The sequence below is a fragment of the Nelumbo nucifera genome, chromosome 3 (genome assembly GCF_055504915.1).
Source record: "Nelumbo nucifera cultivar China Antique chromosome 3, China Antique-T2T, whole genome shotgun sequence".
Lineage (NCBI taxonomy): Eukaryota > Viridiplantae > Streptophyta > Magnoliopsida > Proteales > Nelumbonaceae > Nelumbo > Nelumbo nucifera.
This window is the reverse complement of record NC_142651.1, coordinates 105,383,614-105,402,548: the sequence shown is the minus strand read 5'-3', so window position 1 is coordinate 105,402,548 and position 18,935 is coordinate 105,383,614. Positions and strand designations below refer to the sequence as shown.

General features: G+C 37.7%; 1 protein-coding gene and 1 long non-coding RNA gene across 3 annotated transcripts; one reads left to right on the top strand and one right to left on the bottom strand.

The window, feature by feature from the left end:
• The first annotated feature begins 571 nt into the window (after positions 1 to 571).
• Positions 572 to 5,766, top strand: LOC104598846 (uncharacterized). Its single transcript, XR_016083680.1, has 3 exons — positions 572 to 2,703; positions 2,814 to 3,070; positions 5,249 to 5,766. It is a non-coding gene; the product is annotated as an uncharacterized LOC104598846 (long non-coding RNA).
• Positions 5,767 to 16,037: 10,271 nt separating this feature from the next.
• Positions 16,038 to 17,592, bottom strand: LOC104598847 (Chaperone DnaJ-domain superfamily protein). Of its 2 annotated transcripts, XM_010261095.3 has the most exons (5): positions 17,245 to 17,576; positions 17,054 to 17,141; positions 16,889 to 16,959; positions 16,723 to 16,779; positions 16,038 to 16,566 (listed from the first exon to the last, which is right to left on the bottom strand). In XM_010261095.3, exons 1-5 carry the CDS (start codon positions 17,350 to 17,352, stop codon positions 16,372 to 16,374), a joined length of 519 nt encoding a protein of 172 aa, XP_010259397.1. In that variant the 5' UTR covers positions 17,353 to 17,576; the 3' UTR covers positions 16,038 to 16,371. The 2 variants fall into 2 exon arrangements, with proteins under 2 accessions (XP_010259397.1, XP_010259398.1); XM_010261096.3 differs by lacking the exon at positions 16,723 to 16,779 and having other exon boundaries at positions 17,245 to 17,592.
• Positions 17,593 to 18,935: the final 1,343 nt, after the last annotated feature.

Sequence of the window (18,935 nt, the reverse complement as noted above, 5' to 3'; positions counted from 1 at the left end):
TAATAATAGTATAACTTATAATTTTATGGATTATGAAATTCAACAAAAAAGTAATATTGAAATAACTAAATAATGATAATATTTAAATAGATAAATAATATTGTAAATAACTAATTTTAAATATTTTAAATATTAAAAAAATTAATAACTAAATCCTTAAATGTTATTTAAAAAGAAATAAAATAGATTAAATAAATTATGAAATTACCTTAAAAATTTTATCAAAAACACAAAAATAATTATAATAGATTTAATAATATTTCATAATAAGAATATAAAATATAAATAATTTAATTTCTCTAAATATTATTGAAATAATGAAAAATAGATTAAATAATTTAGAGGTATTGAAGCTTTTGAATAACAAAAATAGGTAATAACTTTCAAAAAATGTTTTAATAGATATTAAAAAATATAATAATAATTGCAATTATTGATGTAGTAATAGTAAAAACATTATTTCACTTATATCAATTAATAATTCTAGAAAATAACTTTCAGAAAATTGATATTTATTAATAGTAATTTTCAATAATTATGTAAAAAACTATTTTTGTTTTGTTATATAATATAAAATTTCAGTAATTATTGTAGACTAAACTATTGTTGTTTATTAGAGATTAAACTATTAGTTTAGTTAAAATTAGGAGTGTTCAGGGGTTGGTTCAGTTCAGTTGCATGTTGTTTGGCCAACCAAATTGACCTAGTCGGGTTGGGGAGTTGGTCATCCGAAACTAACCAACCATTAGTGAAAACTGGCCAATTTAGGTTATATTGGTTTGGGTCAATTTTCAGTTTGGTTGGTTGGTTCAAAAGATTTAAACTTAAAAAATTAAATTTAAAAATCACAATGGTATTATTAAAAATTTTAAATTTACAATGTAAAATATTTTAGACTAAGGAATATGAGAATTTTTCCACTTTTTCATATTAAAAATTATATTTAAAATATATATGGTCAGTTTGGTTTTTATTGATTTACAAATGGCCAAACCAAAATTGACCCGACTTGGTTAGGTTGGGAAATTACTAAACCAAAACCCACCAAAAATACTAGAAAAATGACCAACTCAAGTTGAGTTGGGCCATGTTGGTCGATTTCACCGGTTTGATGAACAACATAGCTAAAATTAATTATTGTTATTTTTGTATTATAAAAAATTATTCAAAGTAGTATATAAAAATAACTAATTATTAATTATTTAAAAAGTTAAAATATAAAACAATTGTATACTCTTACGTGCTTTTATTGTTTAGCTTTCTCTTAACAAAGCATGTGCATCACATGGGGTCCTGTTAGGTGCAACTTGAGTGGGTTAGGTCGGGTTGAGGGTCAATCCAATCCTAAGCCTCAAACCTCAAGCTCAAGCTTGGTCCAATTCAAGGTTAAGCTTGAGTTTACCAATCTAGGCCCAACTCAATCTTAATTAAGCATTTCAAGCTTAGGGGTGACAATCCACCCCTACTCACCTCGACGGGCCATTTTTTTTTTTGAAGGATGGATTTTGGGGAAAATCGGGTTTTGGAGTTCTACAACCAATACATTACAAGTAGGGTATAGTATTAGTCTAAACCCGACCCCCTCAACCTACATATTATTGGAAAGCATATAAACTTTATGTATTAGGTGTTGAATTTAATAATATTTTGAATTAGATGTAAAGGATAATTAATAGTTTGTGTTCTTCTACATCTTAATCAAATAATTAGAAATTTTATTGTTTATTTATTTGATTTTACTTATTTATTATTTTTTTATAATAAAAAATAATAGAAAATTAGATGTGGATTTTAAACCCAACCCACCCCATCCTTGAATATGAGAAGGATTTGGATTCTCAAAATCCAACCTGCTAAGCGGACTAGGCTTGGACTTGGACATATTAAGCCCATGTATCATACGGGTCCCTGCTAGTATATATATAATATTATCAGACCGGACTTTTATGTAAAATCTCAAACCCAAGCCCGAGGGCTTAATATGTGCAAACCTGTTCGGGATAGGTCTAGGCTGAACCGAAACCTAAGCTCGATGTGGTTGAACAAATATTACAGAATAAAGCATTGAGATGCATGATGAGTGCTTATTACTGGAAGGTTTCACAGTGGTAGTGAAAAGGGTACGCCTTGGACGGTGGTGGGTGAAGATATGAGGCTTCTATTCTTTGCTGGTTTTAAAACCCCACCACAAAAAATAATTCATTTAGGAATTAGGGATTTAAGAGGCTTCGACAAACTCTTGTCTTTCATTCTTTTTCATTTTTCTTTAATTATATAATTGCGCGACACGAACAACAATTTAATGCTCGACCGTCCGTGTGGCGTGTGCAAATACATACATACGATTAATGCCTAAACTCCGCGAATCCGCACTCTTTAAGCAAACTTTCAACTCTTTCCTCTGTTTGCAAGAAATCCGATTCGCTATCTCCGTCTCATTCGTTATTCTCTGATTCTCTCCCTCTTATTCTCGGTTTGAGAGCAACAGCAACTCCCCTGTTCATCATTTCCCAAGCTGTGATATCTTCTTCCGAAGTCAGAAACAGTTGGTAGAGAATGGCAGTCACGCATGCCGATCTAGCCTCGAGTCGTCGAAGCACCGATCTCGGCAGCAAAACTGGTGCTTTCCTTTTGGTCGTTTCTATACTCTGCGGACTTCTGTGTTTCATTCTATGCCTCCTTGCCGAAACCACCAGATCCGATGTATGCAATTTTATACCTAAATCCCTTGTAATACCAATTCTAGGTTGAAGTAATTTCATTTTTTAATCAATTTTGGTTGGTCGTTTCTATACTCTACCTCTACCTTGCAGGTGACATGGATGCTCTTGAGCAGTAACGAAGAACGGAGACATGCATGTATTTACAGCGACAGCGGGAAGACTCCGCTGTTGTGCGCCGGCGGTGCATTTCTGAGCCTAGCGATCGCCATGATCGTGGAACATGCATACATACATGCTGCAGTTTACAACAACTTAATACCCTCGACCTTGATTGCTTTGAACAACTCGGGTTTTTGCCTTTCCCGGTCCCTTTCATGGCAAGCCGGATTCTTCTTTCTTACAACTTTGTAAGCTTTCTCTGCTATCGTTTCAAATTCCTTTCTCGACTGGGGAGTTCGAAAACTTTACGTCAGGGTTTATCTGAATTCAGATGGACTGAGGTTGTCGGTGACTAACAACCATAATGGCTATGGGCTATGGGCTGGGTTCGAATCATAAACGTTGCCAATCAGGTGTTATTTATCAAAATTGATGGGTCGGTTTTGATTGATTAAAATTTAGGGCTATTAAAAATAGTTGGGAAGATTATTTTTTAGGCGTAGAAAAAAAGTTTCAAGATTTCCGATTTTCAATATTTTGGTCTTTTCATGTATTTGTTTTTGGGTGGTTTTATGAGCTTTCTATAAACTGAAATATGGGAAAATTTATGATGCGGAAAAGATATGGTATGGAAAGAGTTTTGATCAATCAAAATCGCATTCATGAATTTTGATAAATAGCGCTTGATTGACTATTAAGTTATGATTCCAGTTGACTGGTCAGGAAATTTTCAGATATCATATCTTTTCCATATACATGACACTACCTAATGAAGCTTTTTCCCTAAGATTGCATTTGTTAGTGGCAATGTTTTAAAAAATGACCCAGAACCTGAACCGTTTTGGCCATTGGTTTTTGAGTCAATGGTTGACCGTATGATTTGAATGATTGACCCCTTTTGATAAAAAATTTAAAAACAATTAAAATAAAAATGGCTAAAACCGTTGAATGGGTCGAACAGGTTGATGGTTTGATTGCTTGGGTCAACAAGTCATTGACCAATTCAATGGTTTTTGGTCAGAGATTGGGTTTGGGATAAAATGGAATAGGTTGCCTGGACGGTTTCCCAGACGAATAGTTCGACTTAGGGATGACAATTTTCCCTGTCCCCGATGGGTACTTGGGCTTCTCAACCTGGTGGGGTCAGGTATGGGGAGTGCTTTGGCGGGGTTGGGGTTAGGGATGGGGCTAAAACAGAATCCCCGATTGAATTCGGGGATAGGGGTGGGGAATGTATATATATATATAATAGCAAAAACTCAAAAAGAGTAAAAGACAAAAACTTAAAACTCTCAACTCTCGAGAGTCTTCTTCAACTACCTAAACTAATTAACTCGACACACAAAGAAGAAAGAACATAGAAAAGAACTTGCGCTAGCAGCACCTAAAACTCAAAACCCTACCCTTCTTCTTCCGTTCTTTGTCTATTGTCTTCAATAATCAGTAGTCGTCGTCGGTATTGTCTTCAATAATTAGTAGTCACCGTTGGTACTCTCTTTCTCTCTCAGATGAGGTAATGCTGTAAGTCTGCAACGGTCCTCTCTCTCTCTCTCTCTCTCAATTCAATGCTCACAAGTCCGATTTCTAATTTTTGAAATCTTAAACAGATGTGAGATGTTATAGATGTGAAACTTTACAACTTGCAAGTCGCATGTCTGAAGTCTCTCTCAAACAATCAGGGATTCAGGTCTCTAATAGGGAACTCATTCTTGACAGGGTCAGGGATGGAGGAGCATTTCTTTCCCCGATGGAGAATTGGTGTCAGGATGGAGAATGTAATCCCCACCCGAACCTGCCCCGTTGCCATTCCTAATCCGACCGTCTGAATTAATGACAATTTAGAAAGCATTAGTTTGTGGTGTAAATAAGGACCGGTGTAATTAAACACTTCGATCCATATTTATTGGTGTTTGGAAATTGGATGGAGTGTATCGACTTAAATACAACATCAATAAAATTGATGTAAATATTTACATAGTTAATCACACTTCTCATTTTATTGACAAAACATTAATGCATTTTTACATCGATAAATACACGCACTCAAATGCAGCATAAAACCTTTCAGTTAACAGCCCAGTAGATGAGAATCTTAGTGAAAGACAAGCTCCAAAAAACTTGATAATGTCTTTTGATCTGATTTATCTACTTAAAAAATCTTGCCAAACAACCTCTTAATAATCCATTGTACTTGTCTACTTGTACCTTCTTCGGTGGGTCCCCTTCAATTTTTATTATCCGTTAAAATGACTCATGATCGAAGAAGGAATGATCTTTGTTCATCCCTTGATAGATTACTAAGGATTGCTGGATTGCATTCGAGCCTTTGCATTTATTTATTTTTTTTTTAATTTGGGGATTGAAGCTGATTTTGGCCAGAATATTTGGATTAGTTTGTTGATGTAAAAAGCGCGGCTGCACTGCAGGATGTGTTTTGCGGTGACGGAGGTGATATTGCTGATTGGACTCGGAATTGAATCGGGACATCTAAACGAGTGGAGTAGACCGAGAACGAGTTGCCTCGTTGTCCGGGAAGGCTTATTTTCCGCTGCTGGAGTTTCGGGACTAACAACGGTCTTCCTCGCTTCCGGCTTATATCTCACAGCATTGCGCGCACAACGGTTACAAGAGCACGAGGATAACGTACGCCGGGAGGCATTGGACGCATCGGTTCTCTATGCCGACCATGCATCTCCCCCAATCACCGCAAACGGTGCGGAGAACACACACGTCAGGCAAGAATATGACGATCATCCTTTACCGAACAGGGACCCACAACCATCTCTCACCCTCAATAAAATCATGAATCCTGTGTAGTTTTAGTTGGTTAGTTGGAAGGTCAGGTGGTTGACTGGTTGTATCACAGTTGCTTCGCCGCACTGTTCGTTTTTTTTTTCTTTTCATGTAAAGAGATTAAAAATATAGATTTTTCTAATGACAGAAACATAATCTAGTTCGGATCAAGTGCCAACAACCAGTCACAACAGACTTTGCAGCCCTCCATTGGGAATATCTCCTTTGTCCTCTATACTCTATGGTGAGATGTTCCTAATGTACAGCATGCCTGTTGAGACCGGTTGTTGGGATTACATTTGGTCTCAAAATAATCACTGTGCATGTAAAGGGTATTAAGATAGGTCAGGTATTCACTAATAAAGGTTTGGCTTTGTCCACCCTTGATATATTGAAGAAATTTTTAGCTTCAAAAAATTAATTTTGTAGAATGAATTTGAGTAAAAAAAGGAAAATTAATTGTAGCTATTCTTAAAATCATAAGAACCATTTCATTTGTTGTGTTTGGTTTGAAGGAAAAAGTAGGGAAAGGTAAGAAAACCTTTACAAATTTCCTTCCTTTCAAACCAAACATAACATTAAGGAACAAAACAATTTCTAAGAGATTGTGAGCACATTGGGCCATTGTGGTGTAATGGTAAAATCTTGGACTGTATAAGTATGAGAAGGTTGATTCGAGTCTGATAGCCGGTTATTCTGTGTAAAAATGTCAAAGGTTAAGATCATGGTTTTGAAAATTGGACCGGACTGGATGACTGGACTGGTTGATCCAGGAACCAGTTAGACAACCAGTTTCATTTCACCCTACAATCATTACTAGGCCAAAAACCAGTGACTTGGTAAGTGATTAGTTGACCTGGACAGTCAAACTATTGACCCGAACAACGGTTTTTAACCATTTATTATTTTAATTATTTTTTAAATCAGAATGGACCATCTATTCGAAATGAACCGGTTGGACCATTTGACCCAAGAATGGGTGAGGTGGCACCATGAAGGGGAATAGGGATTGGATTGAAAACCCCCGCCCCATCAAGGGGAACGGGGATTGTAAAACCCAATCAGCCATGGCTACCATGGCTGGGATCAATATTGAGTAATCATCCATTAGATTGTGAACACGTGCATGATGAACAAACCGGTTATGTTAGATGGCCTCTCCTTTTTCCCTTTCTCCAACCCTGCATTTCTAATCTCTTTGCCTTATATTGTTCCCAGCTCTCTCAGTTTGCCATCTCAGCAAGTTCCACCTTTAGGAAAAAAAGTTAGTTACCTAAGTTCAATAGCCTAGACAGTCAACGGTGCTCTTCCTTGATGATATGTTAATTCATAAGGCCTCCTTATGACAGTATTGGTGTTGGATGCATTGCTGAGTGGACTATCATGTTACACAAACACACACATATAAAGAGAGCCTTATTGACAGCCTAGGCTGCTGATCTGTTGAATGTGGGCAGCCAAAATTTTCTCCCACTTTAGACTATCAAGCTTTTATAGTGTTTTGTATAAAGCAGTTTCCTCAATATTAGATAATAGATTGAGGTGAAATACCCAGTAAAATGTTTTTCTCTCTTCAGTTTATGTTTTTCAATTTTCCTAATGGACAAATAAATAATAATATCCTAATTCTCTTTTTTTGACACATTGACAATGGTTTTTTATGAGGGATAATTTGGCCCATCCAATGATGTGATGACATGTGGAGTGACCAAATAATGTGGTGACATTTCAGCGACCTCAGACACCTCAGCGATCCTAGTCACCTCGGGCACTTCGGGTCACCCAGCTAGACTGAGGCCCGAGCAGTTCACTACATCCGACCGACCTGTCGAGGTGCCACGTAACCTCCTTCTAGAAGCAAGCCAACTGTCTCTAATCTACTCTGGACCACGGTGTACGTCAACGGATCTTATCTTCACCCCGCCCAATTCGAACGGACCTAGATAAGTCTTATCAGCTTACTTGGAGTCCATCATCGGGTGCAAAGCTAACTCCGGGTTAGATGGGCCGGTGATCTCAAACACACGTCGTGTGGCTCACGACAGCTTAGCTATATAAAGCCTTCACCTCCAACCTAACAAAGGTATGCACGATATAGCTCTAGCATTCTCTTGCTTTCAAGCTATCAACTCTTTCAAAAACCTCCATCGCTAACTTAAGCATCGAAATGCCCACACCAGGTAACCCCAGAACACTCTGATTCTCTTGTCTTGCAGCTCGACCAGGTCACATCATTAGCCTGACATCTGAACTGTCTTCCAACAGAGAGCGTTCAGATCACGCATAATCAATTTTCATTAAAACTAATATTTTATATTAATAAATTATATAATGAACTTTTGTAGAAAATTTTCATTAAAACTAATATTTTATATTAATAAGCTATATAATGAACTTTTGTAGAAAATTTTCCATTCTAAGGGTTGAGCCAAGTGATATGGTTAGTGGGCTTGTATTTGCACCTAACATTTTTGTATTTACACTCTTCCCAAATGGAGGTTTTGTCAATGGTTTCATTTAATTTTTTTGGGAGGAATGACGGTTCAGCCCATGGTCAGAATTTGTAGGCTCAAAGTACATTTGGGGTAGGTGCCAGCTCGGAATTGATGCCAATTCATGGGTGGGTAAGCATAGAGTGTGGATTTTTTACCTTTTGAATGTTTATAGCTCTGCAGTGGAAATCAAAAATCTGCATTGGGTCAGTCCGTACTTCTCCGATTTTTTTTTGGCAGTTGGACAATGAACATTCATGATTAGAAAGATATTGCAAAATAGCTTGAGAAGGGTTGCTAACTTTCCAATTATTTAGTTTCGGTTGAACACTTCCAAAAATAAATTGAAAGGAATGCAACTTATTCTTCGAGCCGTAGAGAGGGTTTCCCAAATGTGATGTAGGTTACCCATTCTGAGTTGTATTCTAAGCAGCTTTTTGGGGCGGATATTTTTACTACCAAAAAAAGAAAGATTTACTCTTATTGACTACTTAGTCAGATAGGTTTTCAAATATATCAATAAAATGGCAAGTAGACATGATCATGGACCAAGCAAGGTTCAAGCCGAGCTTTGTCTATGTGTCAATAAAACATTCAGGCACGAGTCCAAGCCTGACCCTCATATAAAGCCCAAAGTCTGGGTCCGAGCCCGGCTAGAAATTTGAAAACATAATTTCTTTCTTTTTTTAATCAATAAAATAGTGTATTATTAAAAGATCTCACTATTACTTGAAAAAAGAGAATAACAAAAAAAGAAATATTGTATATATATTTTTTATTAAATAAAATATATTTTTATTATATTATCAAGTTGAGTTCGGGCATAGGTCAGGCTTTTTTGAGAAAGCCCAAACTTGGACCAAAATAATTGGGCCCGAGCCCGAACCCATAGGCTTAAAATCAAGTCTAGACCCAACTTAAAACAAGCTAGGCCAAACTACCTAGCCCATGAACAGGTCTAATTGCAAGGTGCAACTAGTTGATTGGTAAGGTATCCCGCTGATTATAGCGGGGACTTAGGGTTGAATCGAGCCTGCACCTAGATTGGGGGGTTCATGGGTTTGGGGAATGGGCTACGAGCTACCCCTTTAGAGCAAAAAAGATATCAATAATGTCAAAAAGAAAGATTGGCCACATCAAAACACAAAGTGTAGTTATCGTGGATTCTTGGCGATAGGTCGAATCTTCGAAGGCCCCGAGAGGGTGGTCATGAAGAAAGAAGAAAGGAGAGAATGATGGTTGTCGGGGATGGTGGGAGAAGAGCAAAGGAGAAAGAGACAAAGTGAGAGAGTCTCTCTAAGAAGCCTTAGGGTTAAGGCTACATGGTCGTCTGTTGTGGGGGAGAGTTATTCCCCTTTTACAGAGAGGACCCCAAGGCTATAAGGAGAAAGATTTAAAAGGAGACCTTTCCTATAAGGAAAAGGGATGATTATCTTTATATTGGCTATTAAGGGAGCACCACTGGGGTTATGTCACATGTCCAGCAAGATCCTTCGAAGACAAAGTTTCCTTTCTCTTATGGATTCTCTCATGGCACGTGTAGGATACGTCCCCTTATGGGTTTCCTAGTGGTTACGTGTTAAAGGACAAGATCAGCAATGCTATCGCAAGTCTCAGGCGACGTTCATTATTCATCGTGGGTCCTGAGTGGTATTTTATGCTCATCACAAGTCTACGACGGTTTGTTAAGCTCATCGCAAGTCTTTGCAGGTTCTGAGATCATCTGGCTGTGAGTCGGGTCATGGACTCATCGCGAGTGTTCTTGTGGTATCGGTTTAGCACTTTTTGTGCTCCCACAATCGTGGCGATCAACATATACCTACACAAAGAGCATTGATAAAAACCACAAGATTATAATTGTTTGTGTTAGGTTGTATTCAACAAGAGTGAAAATGAATTTATAAGATTTAAGGGTAAATTGCTAAAAGCTCTCCTGAAGTTTCTAATAATTGCTGATAGAGATAGGTTCAGACTCACTGGAAGCATGACCATAACTTCTTTCATAGTGGATCATTATAGAGAAAGGTGTGCAACAGTGATATAGACCAATGCTAGGTCTCGGTGACTCAATCCAGCCATCCTTGAGGCAAGAGCTACGTAGCAAACGGTTCCCCCTCATTCTGGCTTCTGGGAGTGTTGCTGTTTGGATTTATTTAAGTCGTTCTCCACCTTGATCCCCTTGTCAAGAAAGTTCTCTATTTACTAAAGTTAGAGAGACTACATGGTACAAGATGCATAAGTCCATGGTTTACAAAACCAGACCGAACTGGATAATCAGACCAGAAAAACCGAGAACCAGTCAGGTGACCAGTTCTGTTTTACCCTAGAACCATTATTTCGCCAAAAACCGTTGATTTGGTCAACAAACTATTGACCCGAATAGAACCGTTTGAACCATTCAATGGTTTTGACCGTTTTTTATTTATTTTAATTTTTTTAAATTTTTTGTCAGAATGAATCATCCATTCAGTCTGATCAATCAAACCATTCAACCCAGGAATAGGACCCCTGTCCAATTCGTTGTCCAATTCAATTTTAAAAACCTAGTGGTGACCATAACTAAACTCTGTAGCCAGCACCATGGGCTATGGAGTGAGTTTGGTTCATGGTCGAAGAAAATTGAGCGCAAGGCAAAGAGAGGTGAAAGTTTGGTTAGGATTACCAAGAGAAGAAAATAGATTTTCATAACAAAAATAAAATAAAATAAATATTGAAGCGACCTCACTCTTGGTAATGTTTTTTAAGTTTTAACATGTGAAAGCTGACGTGGATATACATAACTGGGTACATCTCCACTTTAGAGAATGGGTACTCTAGTCATTTTCTTCCTTCCGTTTGTGGATTCTAAGGGAAGGGATGTATATGACAATCTGTCAGAAACTTCGGGGAGATTTCAAAATAAATCTTTGTACGGAAAATTAAAATAAAATTGCTTTTCTCGACATTTTTTCAAAGTTTGCTATGGCGATCAAATACATCTAAAATTTATACGAAATTACCCATCACGACCAAGCACTACAAATTTTATAAATATGAGACTGAACCAAATTTGCAATCTTACTTTTTGACCAACTGATCGACCGGATTGGCCAGAAAAGTCAGGAACCGGTCAGATGACTAGATACCAAGGATTAAAGTATTGGTATCGGGTATCGTATCGGACAACTTGGATATGGATGCATTTAGAAAATGCATGGATACGAATGAAAAAATATGGAAATGTTTGGATACTAATGTAGGGTGATTTGGCCCAACCTCGTAGCACGGGGACACGTGGACATGACCTAGCACAAGTCGTTCGCCGAAGCCCGGCCGAACGACTCGGCGGGTGTGACAACTCACCAGGAAGCAAGGCCCAGCTCACCCCAAACCCTAAGGGTGGAACGCCCCAAGCTCCTTCCATGCAAAGGGACCCGAGCTACCCTTGAGGCCCGAGCTCTTCCTTCCTAAGAAGGGAGCACCCCGACTTTTGGCTAAGTGTCCCGAGGGAGAAACACCTCGGGATAGCATCGTCGACACTCCCGTTCTTACTTGCTTAAGGTTCGCCTCCGGTGTGAGCACCTCGGGGTACCTCGGCATCTCAGTGCAAGGTAACTTAGCCCTAGGCGGTTCAGTGCAAAGCAGCTCGGAGGCCTACAGGGAAGATCCCCCTGACATCCGTACCTGCCGGATCTAGTGACAGTGCCCACGTCTCTCGCCAAGCGGCGTTGTGCCTGCCATCTCTAAAAAGCATGGCACGCCTGACAGGTCCGTACCCTGCAGCAGCAGCCTGCACCTGACATCTCAGCCCTGGCAGTAACGGCTATGGCAGTGGCGGTTACGCCTGATGTGACTGAGCTCCGGTATAAGAGGACCCCAACCCCCGCAAAGCAAAGGTATTGAAGCTAGCACTTTCAACACTCTTAACTCTCTCTGTGCTTTCCTTGAGTTTTCCTTAGAATTCTAACTTAGCCATCGGAGTGTTCCCGTTGGGAGAGCTCCCCGGGAATCCTTCATGTTCCTCTCCGTCTCAGGTGCCGTCTACCACATCTAGGAGCCAGGTTTCAACTAGCTAGGAATGCCCAGATTGTGCAGCATCAAATACGTTAAGAAAATGCACACAAATTCCATAAATATATTAATATCATTAAGTCTAATGTCAAAACAAATATAAATAATATATAAATACATAGGAATTGTATATTTAAAAGATACATACATACATACATACATATATACATATGAAGAAATATATTATAATAAATATAGCATGACATGTAGCTATTATCAAATTTTACAAATAATGCATCAATCAAGAATCCAAGGCAAATATTATATAGATTTATATAAATTAATATACGCAAAAAGCCAATATTATTTTATTATCTATTAAAGTATAAGGCATAAAGCATATGCAACTATTATATTTGAATTATTATATTATTTTTTCTATTTTTATTTTTTTAATATTAACAAAAATTCAACTAAAAAATTAATTCTTAAATGTTTGATAAATAATATTTATATTTTTGTAAACAATAAATATGTTATTATAAAATTTAAATTAAAATATTAATTAATAATTTATAAAAATATATAATCTTAACTTAAAATATATCAAATATATTAAAATTTTGAAAATGCATATCATATGAAAATTCATAAATTTTAATTACTAAAATAATTATTCTATTATTAATATTTTATTTTTATAAAATTTATTTTTAATATGAAATGTAGATTAATGGATTTGATTGGTTCAAATTATATTATATTTTCAAATACTTTGTAAACAATTCTTTTATTTTTGTAAATAATAAATACATTGTTATTTAATGAAAATTAAAATATTAATTAATAATTTATAAAAATTTAAGATATATACCATATGCAAATTTATGAAATTTAAGTATTAAAATAATTATTCTATTATGAATATTTTATTTGTATAAATTTTTTAAATTAAAATTCATCTTGATATATATATGTGTGTGTGTATTTTATAAATTATTTGTTCCCTTTATTTATAAAATGCTAATTTTGAAAATAAATATATGTTGCTTTTTGTTTGCATGTAAACATTAAGTTTAATACAATATATTTTATTACACTTACTAACACGAATTAACAAATGACTTTGAGGTTAATGTGCGCCTGAATGTTAGGCGTGCGCCGAAACGATGGTCGATACGCTTCGGTATCAACACTTATCAACCAATACTATGTGATACACACCGATACGATGGCATATCGAATCAATATGCATGACTAACAACGTGTCAGTGCAATTCGATACCGTATCGGGCATATTATATCGATATTTTAATTCCTGCCAATTTTATTTTACCACTACATTGTTATTTCGCCAAAAAACGTTGATTTTGTCAGCAAACCGTTGACCCAGGTGATCAAACCGTTCAACAATTTTGACTGTTTTTTTATTTTTTGTCAGAACGGGCCATCCGTTCGATTCAAACAATCGGACCATTTGAACCAAAAATCGAACCCCTGACTGGTTATTCGGTTTTAAAACCCTTGATATATAGGTAAATTTCTTAAACTATCCTTATGGTTTAACTAATTGATTAGTGTACTATTTCTGACATTATGGTTTAACTAATTGATTAGTGTACTATTTCTGACATTATGGTTTAACTAATTGATTAGTGTACTATTTCTTAAACTATCTTTATGAAACCAACATTACCTCTACTATTTCTGACAATTGACTAGCACTTCCCTTAATATTCCATTAACAAAAGACAAAAAAAACTATTTACCCTTCATTTTTTTTCAAATTTTCAAAATAAAGAGTACATGTTGAGATACCGTCTTCTACTTCTCTCTAGTTTTCACACTATTGAAATCATGCTCTGGTTCCACCGTTGCTTTCTTCTTCCCAGCTGCAACTGCCGAAGACCAACCAAGAGAAAAGCAGGAAGAGAAATTAGGGGGTTTCTTGATACTAGGCCCAAGCATCGAAGGTATTTGACTTGCGTCGTGTCTGTAATGATAGGTTAAAGAAAGCGAAGTCTGTCTGCATTTCCCCAGTGAACATCCAAAACACTCATGGTTTCTATTCCTCCTCTCTGCCTATCTCTCACTATGGTTATGTTTGATTTAAAGGAAAAGTAGGGAAAGGGAAAGACAGGGAAACCTATACAAGATTTGTAAAGATTTTTCTACTTTTTCCTTCCTTTCCCTGTATTTTCCTTCAAACCAAACATAGCCTCTATATTCCTTGCGTCCCAATTTCTTCAAGAGCTCTAAGATATAGATTTCTCAGGTGCAGCACCGTCACAGGTGCAACCTCAATGAGTATCTTGCCTTCGGAAGCTCACCGGTGCAACATCAGCAAACTAAAGGCAATGAAAAAATTTCTATGCACTCCCAATCATATGTTATCCCTGTCAAGACGTCACCAGATCTCTCATGATTTCCACGGAAACCACGTAGAGAAAATAAGGCGAAATATCCAAATTCAGGAAACCCAGAAAGAAAATCCAAGCCCAAGCGCAAGAAAACCCAGAAAGGTTCCATCTTATTTCCCATCTTATCTCTTGAAATCTTACTATTTGTGTTAGCTGACATTCACTACCGGTGGAGGAAGTAGGCGACGGAGAAAGAAGAGAGTAGTGAAGAAGATAACATCTCAAAGAAGGAAAGAGAAGTTACAGCTAAGGAACTGAGAAGGGTTTGCTGGGTTTATATTGAGAGAGGAAAAGAGAGGATTCTGTTGGGCGTTTGTTATGTTTTGGCGAGTATAAATGGGAGAGCACAAATGTCGAGAGAGGTTAGATTATTGTCGAGATAGCACAAATCTTTTTCACTTGTTCTTCCCCTCCTTCAAACAATTAGAAAACAAACCCTAAACTCTGATTAGAAAACAAACGATTAGAAAAAAGAACTCTACAAACCTATGGCCAGTGAAGATCAAGCAAAAACCCTAAACTCCAATGAAGAAGAAATCAAGCTCCAAGAGGACCTCCCCCCTCTGAACAATTCTCGTGCTGATACATTGATGTGGATGCCGATGCTGGATATAACTCTTTTCAAACATAAAAGGATAAATTGGGTATTTGGAAGTTATAACAATCACGTGATGATACATTTGAGAGCAATTTAAGAAATTTACCTTATATTTACCCCCACCACTTGTCACTTGGCTTCTCTGATCACCGATTATTGAATTGATTAACAAATAATGGAGCATACGCAAAGGCAGGGTTCTAATCCAACTGTCTATGCATTAGTTGACTGACGCAAACCCCATTTCATCCCATCCTAGTCCTAACTACAACTTTTGAGTAAAAGCGAAACAGGACAACTCTCCAATCTCCACAAGTAGATAACCACACTATACTATTAAAGGAGCGAGATTGTGGGACCCAATCGCACTACCACCCTACATAACATACGCATTTTACAAAATTCGCTTCTCTCCGATCCCCACCTACCGCCCCTTCCCCCTCAACCTCATAGACAAGACACCACACTCCAGTCCACACCACACATTACTCCAAACCCAAGTACAAAAACACACAAAAATAATATAACTACAACTCAGATTCTTACTAACAGTGCTTCAATGGCCTCAAACGCTATCCATCCTCTCATTTCATTACTATACAGGTGGGCCCACCATGCCCACATATGTATGGAATGTTGGACCCCCCCCCCCCAATTTTGGAAGAATAATTATCATAGTTCATTTTATCCCAACCACTCAATTCAGAAATTTTATAGGATGCCCATGATATTACCAAAGTATTGAATCTTAATATTATAAACTTACAGACCCTCAGTGCACAGTGAGAGCCCTTAACCTCCCTACAATAAACATACATGGCCCACCAACTCACCCATTAATTTTGATTGGACCCCCTTAAACTACTCAAGTCAAACTATTGTATATTTTCTCGTTGCACATGCTACAAGGAGACCAAAGAGAGAGCGGGAAAGATAAATACCATAGAAACAGTCATGAGTCATGACAAATGTCCACCACCAAAGTAAGAAATTGACAAATGTCCAGATTCCCAAAATAAATTTATACCTAGTAAGATTAAAAAGAGATGAGGTCTTCCATTCAATCACTAGATAAAAACACCCAGAATCCAAATTCCCCAACCCATCTCCCGCTATTAGAGATGTTAAGACTTAACACTATAAAAGAGATTAAAAAAGAAACTACCTTTCGCTGATTGACTTCAACCTTTGGTTTGAGTAATGAGAGAGATGGAGGGGAGTACAATAGAGGTCTGAGGACAATAACAGGACATGAATCATGTAAGGTCCCAGTCCGATACCGATACCGACACGCTTACACGGGATGTGCTCCGCTTCCCGCCGGCGTTTGCTTTTGAGGCTGTGACACGCGTTCTCTTTCCACCCTTCCAATCCACTTCCCCTTCCAATTTCACGCCATCTCCTCCGGCCATCTCCATGAACATCTTCTGAAGGTCCTCGAAACTGTCTTCCTGCAAAGCGCCCCTCAGCCCCACACCAGAAGACCCAACAGAGCAACCAAAAAAAAAAAAGGTATCGTTTCGCGTTACGATACGGATTTAAATGTTCATTATACCCTCACAGGAGGTAATTAAATTATTATCAGTAAATTAAAAACAGAGACTCACCTCGGCCCTCACATTGTCCATCATGGATAACATCTCTTGCATAAAATCAGAAAATCCCTGGTTTCCAATTTTCCCCCAATTCAAAGAAAAAAAGAAAGAAAGAAACCAACAATTGAGCAAGGAATACTGGAGGAGCAAAGCAAGAAATCTATACAGAGTTACAGACCTCGTCCTCCTCTTCGAACGGATCATACAGTCCGGCGTCGTACATTGACCTTTTTCCTTTATCAGACAATACTGTAAACGAAACACCACCCACGGATGTTATTTTCTCATCAACAGTAACGTCCATCGGAAAGAGGGTCGGCCATTAAAGTTTCCCCTGTCTTACCGGAATACGCCTCCTGTATTTGCTGAAAACGCCGTTTGGCTTCTCCGGCGACCGTTGGATTTTTCGTCCACCTGTCCGGATGCCATTTCTTCACCACAAGAGGAACAATTAAACCACGGAAAAACACGTGAAAATTTAATTAAGAAGAAAAAAGAGGGGAGAACAGAGAGAGAAAGAGAGGAGAAACCAACCAGAGCGAGTTTTCGGTAGGCGCTGCGGATTTCAGAGAAGGAGGCGTCCCTACGAATCCCGAGAACGGAATAGTAACAGGAACCGTCGGATCCTCCTTCCCTCTCCATAACTACGGCGAAGGCGAAACCAAATCTGGAGATGAACTCTACACCATAGAAGCCCCCGAAACGGAGAGGGTGAACAAGGGATGATCTGAGAATATATACCAAATCTCAAAAAAAATTAAGGTTTTATAAATTCAACAGGGAAAGAGAGTCCATAGACAAAAAAATTGCACGGAGATTGTTTATATATTAATTTTTTTTTGTTTATTATATTATTATTTTAATAAAAGTTTCTCCGGACTCCGGCCTTCGTAAAAAATATCTTCCGGCCTCTTCCACAAGCGGAAACTTCGAGAGATTTCAATCATCTAGATATTTTCTTGTTATTGCACATATGCCATTGATCGCGCAATTAATTACAACAATGCCACGTCGTTCGTCATTTCGTCAATAGTCGATCAATATCATACTGATACCAGTTTTGTGTTTTGGGCTGGGCCTACAAGTCTTTGAGCTTGGCCCAATCGATCAGAAAGTCCAAGTTTTCTTCAAGCCTAGCCCATTGAAACTGATTATCATTTCTGCTTTAGTACAATGGAACGAATCTTTTATTGGTCAAGCTAATAATTATAATAAAAGAAAGGTGATGTATATATGTCCTTCCCACGTGCAAGGCATATATCATCAACAACATCGAGCTAATTAAGAACCTAAATTCAAAGTTGGGCCCCAAATAGAACCCACTAGAACTTGGGCCCAACTGGACGTATTTGGGCTGGGTGAATTAGGTTTAACCCGGCTCAGCCTGACTTCCATTTCCATGATTCCATCCTAGATTATCATGACTATTAATAATGTTGGGGTACTAATTGCTTTATTGCTTACGCTGTAAAATGACGTCAGCACTCAGCAGTAAGTGAAAAGCTGGCAATGTATGCAATAGTGCAGTATAGGACCGATGGTGGCCAGGAAATAGAAAGTTGAGAACTGAACAAAATCAAGATGGGCAAAAGTTTTCACCGTCTTCGGACTTGGTTCGAGAACACGGGGAAGGAGGTGGTTTGAAGTTTGAACTTGGGTTAGAACAAATCTAAATTAAAACAAATTGGACCAGTTCGAAATGATCCGAAATATTCATCGGATTGAATTGGACCGGATTTATTAACGTGAACATATTGGAGGGTACATTGAATTGGATCGATTCAAAATGATCCAAAATATTCTGGATCTATTAATGAATTGACATTGGAATGGATCGGATTGGACTTTAATTGATACCTCTAATATTTGCTGTTCGGTTTGACACTAAGGAGTAAAGTGAAAGTTGACCTAGTGATCATGGTACTTGTAATTATAAGAACAGTCAAGAGGCTCCCGAGTTTTTCTTCTAAGTTCAAAAAAAGGCATTAGTTATAGACACATTTTTGGTGAGGCCAATCAATCGGGAGCAGATTAACTGGAGACAAAAACATACACACCCGGCTGAACCTATCACGGTTGAATATGCCAGTGTTTAGTATAGCTGAGTCCCAGATGGGGTCCATAGTGAGCACAGGTGTGTTCAACTATGATAGATAGTTCAACCGGGTATGTATGATTTTGTCTTCAGCTCATGCGGACTGCAATCAAATTAACCTAAGAAGTTT

What these genes read in the sequence shown, in the direction of transcription:
- LOC104598847 (XM_010261095.3), bottom strand. Translation starts at nt 17,352, where the DNA reads ATGGAGAGGGAAGGAGGATCCGACGGTTCCTGTTACTATTCCGTTCTC. An exon ending in CCTACCGAAAACTCGCTCTG is followed by an intron (nt 17,142 to 17,244) that starts GTTGGTTTCTCC and finishes CTTGTGGTGAAG; the next exon opens with AAATGGCATCCGGACAGGTG. An exon ending in AATACAGGAGGCGTATTCCG is followed by an intron (nt 16,960 to 17,053) that starts GTAAGACAGGGG and finishes TTTCGTTTACAG; the next exon opens with TATTGTCTGATAAAGGAAAA.